The sequence below is a fragment of the Diorhabda carinulata genome, chromosome 4, assembly GCF_026250575.1.
Source record: "Diorhabda carinulata isolate Delta chromosome 4, icDioCari1.1, whole genome shotgun sequence".
Taxonomy (NCBI): Eukaryota; Metazoa; Arthropoda; class Insecta; order Coleoptera; family Chrysomelidae; genus Diorhabda; species Diorhabda carinulata.
Window position 1 is genome coordinate 31620105 of NC_079463.1, and position 17485 is coordinate 31637589.

At 32.3% G+C, this 17485-nt stretch overlaps 2 protein-coding genes across 4 annotated transcripts; one reads left to right on the forward strand and one right to left on the reverse strand.

The window, feature by feature from the left end:
- Nucleotides 1-1206: 1206 nt before the first annotated feature.
- Nucleotides 1207-3986, reverse strand: LOC130892339 (uncharacterized). The gene is made up of 3 exons (XM_057797723.1): nt 3696-3986; nt 1534-2040; nt 1207-1392 (listed from the first exon to the last, which is right to left on the reverse strand). The coding sequence occupies exons 1-3, from the start codon at nt 3880-3882 to the stop codon at nt 1253-1255; spliced, it is 834 nt and encodes a 277-aa protein (XP_057653706.1). The 5' UTR covers nt 3883-3986; the 3' UTR covers nt 1207-1252.
- A 593-nt stretch (nt 3987-4579) lies between these two features.
- On the forward strand, nt 4580-17139 carry LOC130892730 (uncharacterized). 3 transcript variants are annotated; one of them, XM_057798300.1, is made up of 7 exons: nt 4580-4718; nt 5130-5253; nt 7889-8158; nt 10901-11095; nt 11385-11504; nt 11669-11863; nt 13464-17139. In XM_057798300.1, exons 3-7 carry the CDS (start codon nt 7904-7906, stop codon nt 13557-13559), a joined length of 861 nt encoding a protein of 286 aa, XP_057654283.1. In that variant the 5' UTR covers nt 4580-4718; nt 5130-5253; nt 7889-7903; the 3' UTR covers nt 13560-17139. The 3 variants fall into 3 exon arrangements, with proteins under 3 accessions (XP_057654283.1, XP_057654281.1, XP_057654282.1); XM_057798298.1 differs by having other exon boundaries at nt 4590-4718; nt 5130-5362; XM_057798299.1 differs by having other exon boundaries at nt 4591-4718; nt 5130-5362; nt 7922-8158.
- Nucleotides 17140-17485: the final 346 nt, after the last annotated feature.

Genomic DNA, 17485 nt, shown 5'->3' on the forward strand with positions numbered 1-17485 from the left:
GGGAAAATTACAATGCTTATGTATTACACATCATAGTCATTTTCATCATTCATCATTTTCTTATATTGTTGTATCTGAAATTCCTAGAAAACTGCTAATTTAGTGTAAGTTTGATCGTAGAGGTTCCAAGTAACGAAGTTTTAGAATATAAAAAGTTCTGAATAGTTTTCATTTGAGTGTGCTGATTTCTAAGTTTAGAACTATCTGTAAACGGTTAATTAGTTATTTTTAACAATTTTACAACAAGTTTTTTAAAAAGCGTGGACTTTCACAAAGTAAGAGAGAGAGAAAGTCAATGAAAATCAATGAAAAGTTCCAGATACCAAGGGCTTTGGTTCATCTGTTTTATTTCTAAATTTTATTTCTGACGTCTATTATGGATATTTTTATTAGTGTCTTGTCCTAATGATGGTAGCATATTTACCAAAATATCGATTTTCAATCAGTTTACGAATCTTCTATTTAAAACCTATTCAAAAAAATAGTTAGATTCGTAAAAACCCGACTTTTGTAATATTAGTCACAACGATTATTTCTGAGTTGTCAAAAATATTGAGATGATTGCGCTGACGTATTACTCACGTGACGGGAAACCTTCACCGTTTCTACTTATTTCCACTTATTTTGAAATATAGAGTTTATATCACCACATTATCGATTTATAAACATTGAATAGCACGAAAGATTATGAACTTTGTCTCCGAAATAATTGACCCAGATTGGGTACAAAAAAATTGAAGATATCACATATTTACTGCAAATATTTATTCTAATAATGCGTGTGTTGTTACTAAGTTTTGACACATGGCAACACTGATGTGAATATGTCAAATCTGACACGGCAATCAAGAAGTTTGACATTTTTAATATTGAACGTACTCAGAACGTGTGTTATTTGAATTGTTTACAGATACTTGAAACATTCATCTTGGTTAAAAAATGGAATCAAATCGCCAACATTTTTTAATTCAATCGTGGTCGTACTACAAGATGATCGAGTCGATTGTTGCAAAGACGATCCCAATCGAACAAAAGTTGTTAGCGCACGGAACACTTCGAAGCAACGTAGAACGTATAACTGTCAATTATGGATGGTACACCAGCATTTGTTTGACAGAAGTGTTCGAGGAGAAAATCAGGGATACCAATCAAACAAAAACGTTTTTGAACAGTTATATATATACGCCATGAAATAAAACAAACAAATATTGAAACATAGTTTATTATACAGTTTTATTTAAACATTTTATATTCATCCATACACTTCTCTGCATCTCCCTCTTTTGTCAGCTACATATCCTTCGGGACAATTCGTTTTAACTTTTCCGATAAGACTCCTTCCGTCCGTTACCCCTTCATGATCCTCGTTACTCTCAGGTGGAGGAGTTGCGGCTAAAAATATACACATACTGATGCACACCAATTAAACGACGTTGCCAGATTTGGAAAATAGTATGAAGTTTAAAGAAATGCGAAACAATGAGATTTATTCTATTTTTAATGTCGAAGCTAGTTAATGAATAAAAAACTTACGTATCTTCTTCTTCTTTTTCTTAGATGTTCCGTCATCACTATCCTCATCGGAATAATCGCTACTATACTGCTTACGTTTAGAGGAATGGTCCAAGTAAGTTTTCCGGGAATGGCTTCGAGCAGTAGTTGAAGAACTAACTTCTACGTTGCTTCCTTGAACGTGACTTGGATTTTCTCCTACGGGTTCCATTTGTTGATTAGGTTTATTTGCAAGAGTTCTACCATCGAATCCTTGTTGACTATTGTATGTAGAAGGTTCTGGTTTTTCGGCTTCTCCAGGGAAAATCATTGTGTTAGGACGATTGGTACTTGATCGTGTTGTTTGAACATTATTCTCGACATGAGTGGGATATTGTTGATTATTTGGTTCGTAACCAACTTGATTTCGATGATTTTGTACGTCACTTGGTTGATTGGAGTTTTGATTAATAGCATAACCCGTAGAAGGTTTCTGTTCACTATTATTTATAAATGGATGGTTAGAATTTTGTTCCCCGTTATTTTTATCTGGAAATAATATAATTCTAGTAGAACAAAATATTATATTATATATTAGAGGTTGGGACGCTTGGGACGCCCCCCACCACTCTAACGCGCACTGCTGGTGCGCTGACGTCAGCAATCCCTTATCTTGGTAACCAAACTTTGAAAAATCATGAAATAAACTGAAATAATTATAATTTCTTTATGAAAAAACCGCAAACACACATACACACATACTCTACTTTAAAAATGGTATAGTAAAAAAAAGCAGACGATAGTACAGTTGAGTTATAAACGTTAATTGCAAAAAAGGATCTCTGGCATTTAGAAGCTATATTAAAATTGTAAAACAAAAAAATTACTATCATCATTTCAAATATAAAAGTTGATAAATTGTTGCAATGGAACGTATCAGTTCATTTAAGATCGACCAAAACAATAGTATAAGAGGATTCGGTCTTGTCAAATGTCAAAAACGATGCATAAAACGGTATACGTCACACGTCAAAAATGATGCATAAAACAGTATACGTCACACGTCAAAAAATAGACACGTAATACATAACATATCGTAAACGACGCTTTAAACGTCAAAAACGACACCTAAAACGTCAAAAACGAAACACAAAACGTCAGAAACCACGCATTAAACGTCAAAAACCACGGATTAAACGTCTAAAACGACGAATTAAACGTTAAAAACGACACACAAAACGTCAAAAACGACACACAAAACATCAGAAACGACACACAAAACGTCAAAAATGACGCAGAAATCAAAAGTATAACTACAAATTCATTGTAAACCATCTTGTATAGTACTTTTCACGATATTAGAAAGTGCCTTTACTACCGAAACCTATATAAAATTCGATAAGACACAAAATTCGTAAATTTATGGCTATTTATTGGTAGATCATTGTACAGGGTCGCACAAATATATGTAAAATGTGATAGTCCAAGCTGGAATCCTAAATATTCTTTACTGCTAAAAACAGACATCCTTTTTCTGATCCCTTACTTTCCTTGGCCCCCGGATAACTTCTATATGCTGTACTTTCCTTTGCAAGTTTCGGACGCCTAATTCTTTCAGATCCTGTTCCACGTCGTCTTGCTATTTTATGCGTGGTCGTCCTGGTAGTCTGCAGCCTTCCGGATTTGCCGGTATGCAAGCTTAATTCTTCGAACCTCCAGCCATTTTAGTCTCGCACTCTTAATCTGTGCTATCACGCTGGACTCTCCATACAGGGCATGAATCTCCTTGGTCTTGGATTGAGCCCTAGATGCGCCGAAGAACTTTCCTCTCCCACGAGTTAAGTTTAAATTTATCTCTAGCTGACATTGCACATGTTTCAGAAGCATACAAGACAACTGAGTACTCTCAGACACTGAGTAGCTGGTTTTCAGCATCTTTTGAGCACTGTGATACGCCTAGTTTCCAGTTTCCACTCTTTCCTGTATCTCCAGTGCAGTCTCGTTGTTTTCAGATATGAGACATGAGACAGACAGTCATTTTTGTCTCAATAGACAAACATGGACCAAAGCGTAGTACGGACCATAAATAATCCGACCCTGTTAGATTTAGATCGTGAAAAATTTTATACTAAACATTATAAGAATGTCAACTTAATATTAAATCTAATTTTATTTCTGTTGAAAGTATTAAAAAAGAAATTTACCTGTACAAGAACTGGAGCCACCATTTTGTTTATGTGAAAATACTTTTGAACCGATTTCCTGAACCTTGCAACCTGTTTGTTTTAACGTATCACCGATTTTATCCAAAAAGAACTGCGGTCTTGAATCTACTCGATATATTACAAATAATAGAAAAAAAATTACAAAACATCCGTTTTTGAATCTCATTTTTCAATTATTGAGTTAAACTTCTAAAGTATTAATCGAAATTGAATGATTTCTATAATTCAATACTTTATAAAGACATTGATTATTTAAAAAAATGTATACAATCAAAGGTTATGTGTAAACTACAGATAAAGAGTTCTCGAAAGGTCTATAATTTATAGATAAAGAAATATACTCTGTTTACTGAAGAATTATTAAGAAATATTGTCTTTAGATATTAATAGTTATTTAATTAATATCAATAAAAACTTCAATAGTCTCCATAATAAAGGTTTATCAAGTCCTTTATTCAAATTTTAGTTCGTATTATCCTTGTTTATATATAACTCTTCCAAATAAATAATAAACATTTAATGGTGTTAATTAAATTAAATTAATTAAATTAAATTAAAGTAAATTAAATATTATTTGACGTATACACGGTTACCATCTAGCGGCTTATCTTGTAAGCACATATAAACTTAACGATTTTTGTTTCACAATGCCCTCTATTTCCACGAATAAAAATGTCTCAAATTAATTCAACAGTTATCTGTATATGGATAAACTGCATGTGATAAATAATTGCGTTCACTTGTCTCTTACTAATTCCGGTGTAGAATATGGAAAAGATCAAACGAATTCGTTCATCCGTATTCGTTCTTGTTATCCCACTAACCAATCACTTCAATCAATGATTAGAGTGAATAGGAGAATCGAAATAAAGTAGGATAGAAAAGTGGTGTATTCATATAAACATGGCGTTTAATTTTTGGCGTCCGCCTTTTAATAATATATTCAAGTAGCATAATAACTTCTGATTGAATAGGAATTTTATCGATACTACATTGAAGAAGGTAAAATTTTTTTGTTAGTTTCATTTGTATTTAATAGGTATTTATTTATTAAATTAGGTGTACCTATCAAATTTTTAGGTCATGATTTTTCTATGCAGGTTTTTCTTTACTAAAGAAGTGGTTAAATTGTAATATATTAAAAAAAAATTATAAATTCAGATTTTGAGAGAAGTTAATTAAATTTGTTTATTTCTTATTTTTGGTATTCATAATTATTACGAAAATATATTGTATGATTTATATATACATAACTTTGATTATATGTTTTCGGTTTTTTACGTAACATTGTCTCTAATAAATATTCTACACTAAGAAAAATGTTCTATTATCAAACAATCTATTTTCTTTTAAAGTGTTTAAGTAATTCTTCTAGTTAGTTCATCAAGAAGCATGTTTGTTTGTTGTTTTCAGGATTGAAAGCTGGAGTGGTGTAAATATTCTGGGTTAGGAAGTGAAAGAAGGAAAAAAAGATGGATTGGTGTGGGGCAGTGCCAACCTAGTGGCATAGTGACATGCAGTCTGAGCCTAGTACAAGGTATATCCATTCTGTCTCTGATCTACTTTATACTACTGACGAAATTGAATTTCTTCTCGACGATATTAGAGACCTGGAGCCCAAAAGCTATAAGCCTGAAGATATTCAGGTAGTTTCACTAAATGACAGATGCAGTTTTATCAAATTTCTTTTAAATATAGAAAATTAGTGCATGGTGTTTATATATTTTGTTTTCGTAATCTCAATATATAGCAAAGGAATGCAGATATTATTTTGAATCAAGTAGAAATGTTTTTTGAGGACTTTTTCTTTTATCAATGGATTTTTGATGTAGTAACATTTTTGATATCTAGGAAATTTTAAATTATTTCATTTTTATAATTTGATTGCACGTAATTATTTTGAAACGAAGCATTTTTATCAAGTTTGATTTATAGGAATAAATCTGAATGTATAAGTTTAATGATTCAACTTAAATTGAAGACTTGGCACTTAACTTCTTATTCTCTAGAACTCCATGTAATTTTGAACATCAGAGTATTGGGATTTTAGTTTTTATTCTCCTTACATCCATTTTTTCCACACTTTCCGATTCTTTGCTACTTCATTCATCTGCTGTATTGTTTTTCCTTAACTCTTAAGTTTAATACAAAAAAATTTCTTTGGAGAAGTTTTCTATCAAAAAAATTTGTATCTACCTAGATTTCTTAGAAATATTTTGGATTCATTGTTGAAATTTTTTGGTGAAAATACTGCCCTATCGCAATTGATTGTTTTCCAACCATTTGATTTAAAAAAAATTGTTTCTTCAAGAAAACCTGAAGGCAAATCTCCAGATCGAAATCTCTCTTTTGTTTGAAGAGAAGAGTTTTCAAACAATGCAAAAACTACCATAAACAGGCTCCAGATAATGCAGAGAATAATGGAATAAGGGATGAGATACTCCTCCCTCTGGCTCAGACCACAATGAGAGACAGAGTAACAAATACAATATTATGCAAGAAACCAGCACAGACAATGAATGGACGAAAAGAATTATTGTGTGGAAACTGAAAGGAGATGCCCTTAGAAGTAGAGGACGCCAGTTTGACAATATTAAGAAGATGATTCCTAGGGAGGCCTAGGCCCAGTAGTAGACGCGACTGGTTGTTTGATGATGATGTTAGTTTAACGAATGCAGTAGTAAGAAGAACTGGTTTGGAACTTGAACTTGACGGACCATCTGACCAGAGTAATAGACAATTGATAGACTCACAAATAAATGAGAGACTCGAAGACACAAATTTAAATATTCAAATGAACAAGTGACTTCCAAAAAAGAAACAATAGTCGCAATACAAGCCAAAAAAAAGGCAATCTCAAACTGTGAAGTAAACAAACCAATCAGATACGAATCCAAACTTTTTCCTGTATATTTAGCAATACTGGATAGAGCTTTCCACTGCAATAGGAAATTATTGGAAAGTAAACTACCCACAAAAACGAACGAAGATTAATATATAAATAAAACGATGATTAGACCAGAAATGATGTAAATAGCTGAAACAATGACATGAAAAATGATGAATCGTTGAGAAGAATGGAAAAAAAGATAATCAGAACAATAAAGGGACCAGTAAAAATGGAAAATGGAATCCTAATGGTAGAAAAAGACACTGCAAGCCTAGGATAAAGTGTTTACCAGAAGAGGAAGATGACCTCAGCAAAATAGGAGTTAGAAACTGGCGGGAAATAAACGAGAGGGTGTAGACATGAACTATGGGGACTGATTAACCCCAACAAGAGGATCTAGAAAGCGTGTTTGTGTAATAATAACAATAAAGGGACCAGTAAAAATGAGTGAAGGGGAATATTCGATAAGAACTAACCAAGAAGTAACTAAAGAACTCAGTGGGGTGAAAAAAATCAAAGCTCAGCGAGTTAAGTAGTTGGAACATGGAGACAATGGGATCCTGATGGTAGAAAAAGACGCGGTAAGACTAGGATAAAATTTTTAAAAGAGATGGAAGATTACCTTGGCAAAATAGGAGTTATAAACTGGCGGGAAATAATCGAGAAGGTGTAGACATGGATTATAGGGACTGAATCACCCCAGCTAGAGGATCTAGAGAGAATGTTTGTGGTGCAATCCTATAAGGGATATTGAGCCATTATTATTGAGCAAAACCCTATACAATTAGCTGGCACAAAGAAAAAAATTGACTCAAAAAGTATTTAACCGTCAAAAATGAGTTTTGTTTCAACGATCTCACTAGAAACCGTGTATCTTGACGAGACCGGTGCTTAATTCAATATGAATCGTTATTAAATTAACTTCGACTTTGAAACATGCACCATCAAGGTCCACCACTTCTAGTAAAGTCATCGAAACAACAGTCATTCAAGGAATTTTTGGTGGTTAAATGGAATTGAGCAATCCTGGGTAGTTTATTCTCATTGTTATAAACATTCGTGTTGATTGCATCGTCAGATTGTCTAGACGGGAAACCTTTTATCGTATAAAAAGTGCAAAATTTAATGATTTCGGAAATAAATTCAGATCTATTCTTATCCTACACACACAAATCGCATTTCAATCTTCAATTACACAAACCGCCCCATTACTCACTGCATTTTTCACTCGCTCAACCATCGCTGTTGTCAGATGTGAATGCTAGAGCTGTTGGTGTTGCAGGATCCGGATGGTGGTATGAGTTGTGTGTTGCAGGACTTCGAGATAGCGGGTAGCAGGACGGGGGCACTTAGCAGCGCAGGAGGTGCGGCCGAATGCGCGGGAGGTTGCGAATGCGAATCGCCTCTCGGTACAGTCAATTCTTGGGATTCGCATTCACATTATCGTCGACATCCTCCCTCTCCTGATATCTCGCTTTACTCGGGAGTCATCCTCTATTGCGACCATACTCATCTCAGGACGTCTACCGGGTTTTTTCGGCTACTTCTACTGGTAAGACTTTCATTTGACAAATTTGTTGATATTAACAAAATGGACATACGTTCACGAATTAATTATACGGCAATTTTATGAGATTCTAACCTAATTTAGTGTTAAAATATAGGTTATGTTCATATTAAAAAAGATTTTGGGTACCAGTGTCGAAGTGTTCAAACTCAAAGGCACCAAATTTTTGATATTAAGTTAAGTTAAGTTGCGCGGTTTTTTCACACTCTGATACATAGGTCGGCATAAATCAGGCAACAACATTTGTATTAAGAAGAAAAAAGCAACGTCAAGATGAATTTATTCGAAAAAGGGTTACTGTAAGTTTTCAAATTGATGCCCATCTTGATCAATGCATTTACGGATACGTTTCTTAACAGAGAGACAGATTCGGCCAAGCATGTCCGCGCTATTGCAGTTCGGTGGTCAGGAAGAGTGCGTAGTCTTCTTGCAAAAGTCCTCCCAAGGAATCGCAAGGTGTCAACGAATCCTCCATTCTCCAAAATTAACCTCAAGGACTCCCGCGCATATAACGCGTAATGCGTCGAAGCTCCATCTTGCATGAAATGACGGATGTTCGCGTTGGATCGTTGTCCATGTGCCCACGTAAATTTTCGAGAATTTCCAAATAACTTTGACCTTCAAAATAATACTGACCCACGAGGATACCCTCCCACACACATACACACCCCAAACAGTTTTAATTCTCCTTCAATGAAGACTTGAGGATTCTGATTGTTTCATCTGAGTTACCGCTCGCAAAATTCCAATCTGCGATCGAAACTTCGTGAAGTGCGTGGAGGAAACGCGGGTTTCAGCGGAATATTTGAAGTTCTCCCGCACAACAGATTAGTTCGGCTGCTCAACTAACGCCACCGCCGCTGTTTCCATATTTTCGTTAGTTGTTACAGATACTGGTCGTTCAGAATGCGGCGCGTCGGTAACAGAGCCAGTTTTTAAGAATTTCTAGTACGTCCTCAACACTGTTGAACGATTTCGTATCGACGAGTTCGGAAATTATTGAAATTCGATAAACATAGTTTCGTAATCTGGGTTCCTACACAGATACGACGTAACTCTTTCTTGAGGCGTCAACTTGTAGCGATTATTCATTTCGAAAACGCGTCTACTCGACGAGCACGTGTTGTCATGACACAGAAATAACTGTCTGAAGCACGAACATGCTTTGTTTTAATATTTTTCGCCTGACTTACGAGCGTTGTCGGACTTAAGTCAATTTTTCGAGAGCGTTGCCTGACTTACGATCGTTGCCGAGAACTTTTGTCAATTTCTCGAGAGCGTTGTCTGACTTATGTCAATTTCTCGAGAGCGTTGTCTGACTTATGTCAATTTCTCGAGAGCGTTGTCTGACTTAAGTCAATTTTTCGAGAGCGTTGTCTGACTTAAGTCTATTTTTCGAGAGCGTTGTCGGACTTAAGTCAATTTTTCGAGAGCGTTGTCTGACTTAAGTCAATTTTTCGAGAGCGTTGTCTGACATGTCAATTTCTCGAGAGCGTTGTCTGACTTATGTCAATTTTTCGAGAGCGTTGTCTGACTTATGTCAATTTTTCGAGAGCGTTGTCTGACTTATGTCAATTTTTCGAGAGCGTTGTCTGACTTATGTCAATTTTTCGAGAGCGTTGTCTGACTTAAGTCAATTTTTCGAGAGCGTTGTCTGACTTATGTCAATTTCTCGAGAGCGTTGTCTGACTTATGTCAATTTTTCGAGAGCGTTGTCTGACTTAAGTCAATTTTTCGAGAGCGTTGTCTGACTTATGTCAATTTCTCGAGAGCGTTGTCTGACTTATGTCAATTTTTCGAGAGCGTTGTCTGACTTAAGTCAATTTTTCGAGAGCGTTGTCTGACTTATGTCAATTTCTCGAGAGCGTTGTCTGACTTATGTCAATTTTTCGAGAGCGTTGTCTGACTTAAGTCAATTTTTCGAGAGCGTTGTCTGACTTATGTCAATTTCTCGAGAGCGTTGTCTGACTTATGTCAATTTTTCGAGAGCGTTGTCTGACTTAAGTCAATTTTTCGAGAGCGTTGTCTGACTTATGTCAATTTCTCGAGAGCGTTGTCTGACTTATGTCAATTTTTCGAGAGCGTTGTCTGACTTAAGTCAATTTTTCGAGAGCGTTGTCTGACTTATGTCAATTTCTCGAGAGCGTTGTCTGACTTATGTCAATTTTTCGAGAGCGTTGTCTGACTTAAGTCAATTTTTCGAGAGCGTTGTCTGACTTATGTCAATTTCTCGAGAGCGTTGTCGGACTTATGTCAATTTTTCGAGAGCGTTGTCTGACTTAAGTCAATTTTTCGAGAGCGTTGTCTGACTTATGTCAATTTCTCGAGAGCGTTGTCGGACTTATGTCAATTTTTCGAGAGCGTTGTCTGACTTAAGTCAATTTTTCGAGAGCGTTGTCTGACTTATGTCAATTTCTCGAGAGCGTTGTCGGACTTATGTCAATTTTTCGAGAGCGTTGTCTGACTTATGTCAATTTCTCGAGAGCGTTGCCTGACTTACGATCGCCGCCGAGAACTTTTGTCAATTTCTCGAGAGCGTTGTCTGACTTATGTCAATTTTTCGAGAGCGTTGTCTGACTAATGTCAATTTTTCGAGAGCGTTGCCAGACTTATGCCTATTTTTCGAGAGTGTTGCCTACCTTGTGCCGACCTGTGTAGGATGAATTAATTACCCAGCCACTTTTGTTTTCCTAATTTTTCGGATATCTTATTATGTTTGTCTCTTAGGCAACGTCGATAGCTTGCCTAGCATGCCTATGTACATCTGGGACATTGAAGATTGGACTCTTCATGCTTCCATCGATAGGAAGAATACGTTTAATGATGTTCGTAACATTATTAAGTATGTTTACAACATGCCTTTTGCTGTTTCTTGATATATCCCACATCGTATATTTGTTTCCGTTCAATTGGGGTAAAGTGGTAAGTATGAATAAATAATTTAGTGTGTGATTTGTCTTCATTTTAGGTCTTTTTCAATTGAAATTTCGTTTATAAACGAACCGTCAAGGATTTTATCTGTTTTTAATCGTCATAAAGATAAAAAAATCTCATTTAATTAATTTTGGGGGTTTTAATTTAAGTTAGGGATTAATATTTTTGAGAGTTGGTGTCAATGAATACACTGACAACTAGAATAACGTTGATTTATAATTGTATGTCAATTGTTAATGTCCATGTACAATGAAAAATTAATTATTTTCTATTTCAGAACGCATATTTTTACGTAAGCCTTAGTGTGTTGTTCCTTGTAGCTTCGAGTCTGATATTTCATATGATTTTTTCGATAGAACTGCCGAAATGGTCTCACCATCAACTATTAGTTACTGGTGTAAGTTTTATTATCATTTTTATTCGTTTTTATCAAATTTCGTCGATCAAAAATTCATTGTGAAACTATTTGAACCGATCTAGAGATCAAAATTTCATTCCAAATAGATAAATACGATTTTTTTCCGAATTATTTGGATTTATTTGTATTATATTTTGTTTAAGTGTCTGGGGTACGTTTGCAGTATAGAATCAGCGATAATATCGTTAATACAAAAATGCCAAATGGCCCAATACGAGCCGGTGGAAGAGGATCTGAGTTTCCATTTACAGGAGAGACCGTTTTCTCCTAAGGATTCTCCTCAACATAACAAATTGAATCAAACAACGCACAATTATAAGCCTATTGTCAACTATTCGGTAAATTATCGTTTTGTTTTTTTCAATTCTAAAATTTATATAAAAATATCACTTTATTTTGTGATTAAAATGATTTACTTACTTTATTTTGTGACTGCAATGATTTTAATCATTTTACTTTGTTATTACAATAATTTTAGTCAGTATATTTTGTTATTACAATTATTTGAGTCACTTTCCTTCGTTACAACATGAATTGAGTCACTTTCCTTTCTTACAAAATGAATTGAGTCTCTTTATTCTATGATTACAATGACTTCTTTTGAATCGCAATGGTTTTGTTCACTTTACTTAGTGATTATAATAAATTGAATTATTTTATTTAGCGATTACAATAAACGGGATCATTTTACTTTGTATTACAATGAATTGAGTCATTTTTAGTGATTACTATGAATAAAGTCATTTTACTTAGCGATTACAATCAATTGAGTCATTTTACGAAGAGATTACAATCATTTGATTCGTTCTACTTAGTGATTACAATCATTTGAGTCATTTTATCTTGTGATTACAATGTTTTGAGTCATTTTTAGTGATTACAATGAATAGTGTCGTTTTACTTAGCGATTACAATCAATTGAGTCATTTTACGAAGAGATTACAATCATTTGATTCGTTTTACTGAGTGATTACAATCATTTGAGTCATTTTACTTTGTGATTACAATGAATTGAGTCATTTTAGTTTGTTATTACAATGATTTGAGTCATTTTTAGTGATTACAATGAATAGAGACATTTTACTTAGAGATTACAATCATTTTATTCGTTCTACTTAGTGATTACAATCATTTGAGTGATTTTACTTTGTGATTACAATGAATTGAGTCATTTTACTTAGCGATTACAATGAATCGAGTCATTTTACTTTGTCATTACAATGAATTGAATCATTATTAGTGATTATAATGAATAGAGTCATTTTACTTAGAGATTACAATCATTTGATACGTTCTACTTAGTGATTACAATCATTTGAGTCATTTTACTTCGAGATTACAATCATTTGATTCGTTCTACTTAGTGATTACAATCATTTGAGTCATTTTATCTTGTGATTACAATGTTTTGAGTCATTTTTAGTGATTACAATGAATAGAGTCGTTTTACTTAGCGATTACAATCAATTGAGTCATTTTACGAAGAGATTACAATCATTTGATTCGTTTTACTGAGTGATTACAATCATTTGAATCATTTTACTTTGTGATTACAATGAATTGAGTCATTTTAGTTTGTTATTACAATGATTTGAGTCATTTTTAGTGATTACAATGAATAGAGACATTTTACTTAGAGATTACAATCATTTTATTCGTTCTATTTAGTGATTACAATCATTTGAGTGATTTTACTTTGTGATTACAATGAATTGAGTCATTTTACTTAGCGATTACAATGAATCGAGTCATTTTACTTTGTCATTACAATGAATTGAGTCATTATTAGTGATTATAATGAATAGAGTCATTTTACTTAGAGATTACAATCATTTGATTCGTTTTACTTAGTGATTACAATCATTTGAGTGATTTTACTTTGTGATTACAACGAATTGAGTCATTTTACAATAAATTTGTAATTTTTTTTGCATTTAGGTGGTACCATCGACGTCGAAGCAGGACCCTATGAATTATTTAGAGGATATTCAGCCGTGTTCATCGAAATCAGGGGATCCTTTTAGATTAGTATGATTATAGCTGAGGGTTTTACTTCAGTGAGATTATAACTGTTATATCATTAGAAGGACGTAATGAGATATCGGAAATGTAATTATTATAAAGAATAAAGCAAAAAATTATTAAAAGATCTAGATCTAGTCATTATTTCGTTTTCACACGAAAAAAATCATCTTAAATAATTTTTGCTTTGTTCCGAATTTTAGAACTGACGTAAATTTGTAACTTATTCAAAAATTACATATTTGAGATAAAATATTTTAAGTAAAAAAAAACAGGATTTTAATCACCTAACGTTTTTATCATTTCCTCAACTTCTTTTCGATTTGTTTTACGAGAAAGATTATCCGTAATAGAAGTATCCTTTTAATCATCCATTTCTTGTCATTTTCCTTAAATTTCCCAAAATGTTTTTCTTTTTGTGTCCTCTGGCTCTTTATTTTGTCTATTTCTTGTTAATCTGTCTTTTTACGATATTTTTCCATGCTGATTCAGATATTTTCTTTTCCAATGGCCTAACGCTCTTTTCATTTCACTTTCTTCATTTTAATTTTGGTTATGAGAAAAATTGAGTTATTACGTTCCCATTTTACTTTTTCAGGTGTCACATGACAGTTTCCGTATCCATTTATTGTTTAATATTTGTCATTTTCCTCAAGTTTTCTTTATCTTAGTATCTTTCAAAGGTTTCGGTCTCTTTTTGACCTATTTTGTTGTCCACTGCCCAATGACTTTTTCCCATTATACAGAATTATGTCAAACTCTTTTTCTCCTTGGTTTATTCATTTTGTCTATCAATTCTTTCTTCTATTCCTCCTTGGCTTCTTGTTAAACTGTTTTTTTACAATATTTCCATGCTAATTGAGATATTTCTTGATTATTTTTTTAAATTATCGATTCTTGTTTTGTTACTTTTTATTCTTTATCATAGTTTTCTCTGTATTCTTCTCAGGCTTTTAATTTATGACACTATAGAGAAAAATAGACTTTTCAACATTTTTAGGTATCATTTGAAGGCTTCAGTCTCTCCTGGATCTATTTCATACAGTTTCCGATGACTTTTTTCCATTAAGTCAAACTCTTTACATTCATTTTGTCTATCAATTCTTTCTTCTCCTCTCTCTTTTATTCCTCCTTTATTTTGGTTGTTCATCTTTAGTCTTTCCATATATTCTCACTAATCCAGCTGTTTTTTTTTTCTCCTACCCCCTATATGTTAATTTCAGTAAAAATCTGTGTAATGTATAAAACGAACCAATAATAATAGTAAAAAGAAGAATCACTTAGAATTATTAAAACTACGGGTAACTTCGGATGATGTAATTTTTGATGTAGTTTTCGATCCATCAAGTTTAATATTAATTTTCGTGCAAATAGTTTGGTGCAGTACAACGTTGTAAAACTTTTTTTACAAAAAAAAAGTGTGTGATAGAATTAAATTTTATATAACAATTACGTAGCATTTTTATAATATTTAAATTAAATGAGAGTAGGTTATATACACTTCATGATAGTTTTATATGAACCCCGTATTTTTTTTTTCGAATCAGATTAAGTAATTTTTGATTCAGTGAAAACGAAAAATGAATTTTGATGTACAATTTTCTGATTCAATAAACTAACAGGTAAAATGGCGTCAGATACACTAAAAAAACATCAAATTGCTACACCGAGACAAATTCTTTTTATTTGGGATTTTTTAGGTGTTTTAAAGTATGTTTATGTTACACTAAAGAAAATTTTATTATAGTGGACGTATTGAACATTTTTCTTAGTGTATTTATGTCTTGACTCTGGTTAGTAGTTCCTTTTCGTAATCTTGAATACACTGAAACAAATTTATTTACCTTTGTGTCTTTTTTTATCATGTCATTTGATGTAAAGTATAATGGACTACACTGAGAAAACAATTATGCTGAAATAATTTCAATTCTAGGACCATATATGGCTTAGGGAAAATTATTAAATTGAAATTACAACTTAATCAACGTATTTTTTATAATTTTACATTAAAAATTTAATTATTTTGAAATTTCTTAGGTCTAAGTTCACTTATACACATTTTATGGCAATGTAGGAAACTTTTCTCAGTGTAACATAGCAAGTAGAAATAGAAGAATTTCAATTATGGGGTCATATATCGCTTGGGAAAAATTATTAAACGAAATATTCAACTCGACTAACGTATTTTTGTCTGTTTTCATATTTTGAAATTGGAAATTTGATTATTTTGAAATTCCTTATACAAAATTTACATATGAGAAACTTTTCTTAGTGTAGCATAGCAAGATTAGTCGCTTAATGTTCCAACATCGACGACATTTGATCTAAAGTACAACAATTTACACTGAGAAAACCAGTTTAAATTATTATATTGAGATTATTCCATTTATGAGACCATATATTTCTTAGGGAAAATTATTAAACGAAAATTAAAACTTAATCAACGTATTTTTGTCATTTTTCATAATTTTACATTGAAAATTTGATTATTTTGGAATTTCTTATGTCTTAAGTTCATTTTATATACATTTTATTGCAGTTTATGTATAGAAAACTTTTCTCAGTGTAATATAGGTTTCGAGATTTATGTTATTTGATGTAAAGCACAATAGATTACACTGAGAAAACAAGCTTTAATCACTGTATTGATAAAATATCATTTTTGGAGGCATTTCATATAAAGAACAATAGAATACACTGAGAAAACAAGCTTAAATTACTATGTTAAGAAAATATTTATTGTGGTATTCCATATAAAGCACAACATATTATATTATAAAACCTATTTTTGTTGGTTTCCATACTTTTACATTAAAAATTAAGTAATTTTAAAATTACACACATATATTCACATTTTGTTACAGTTTACTTTTCTCAGTGTATTCTGTCAATCACCAGTATTAAAAACGTTATACAGTAAATTAAGTCAAATTCCTTTAAACCAGAAAACGATTTTTGATGATGAATAGAAAATTTGATTACGATTAAATTTCAAGCTGATAATCACGAAAAGTCTTTAATTGATTTTAAAAATACTATAACAAGATAAAATCTGAGTGAAATAATCCGAACAATGCGAAATCAGTACTTGTTTTTGATTAATAGGTCTCAAGAACAACTAGGGCCTCCCCTAAATTTATTATTGTTAATATATTTGAAGTAATTTCACTATTTTTACTAATGATTATACTATGTATGCATCAAAATTTATTTTGGTTTTTATTAGAGACCGATTAGAGAAATTAATTGAACCAAATTAGGAAACTATTGAAATATTTGCACTCACACTCGTTCAAATGAAGCAAAGAGAAAATTTTATTTTGAAATTATTGTACATAGTTTGTTTTAGTATTTATTTAAACAAAATCCCATTAAAAAAAACAAATTTAGATTGTAAAATATCTAATAAAAAAAAATATATGGAAATGTCAACAGATAAACGTTCAATTTCTTTATTATTGGAAATTTGAGTTGCAGATCTGTTTTTTTTTCTATCTAAAAACATATCTAAAGTGGCTTTTTCCTTTAATAAAAAATTGGTATTCATAATTTGTCCAAATGTACTGGTTTTCATTAAACATAGATAAATGAATTATTTTTTTTCCTCTCAAATCCTGACTAAATTCAAGATCAGATTATTGCAAATTATTTGACACTATGTGAGGCTTTTGATATGAGGTTTTATCTGTATCGCTGCTACCATACAAAAAAATACAAGCAACGAAAATCATCCATTCACAGAAGATGAAGAAGTGTTTTAATCATCAGCTGATTTGACTAGACTTCTCAGTTTTTCTTTCGAAACTTTTCTCAGTGTAACATAGTATGACCAGGGTTTAATAGGTTTCAAAACTGATGTCGTTTGATGGAAAATACAATAATTTACACTGAGAGAACAATCTTAAATTACTGTATTGAAAAAAATTTCAAATATTATG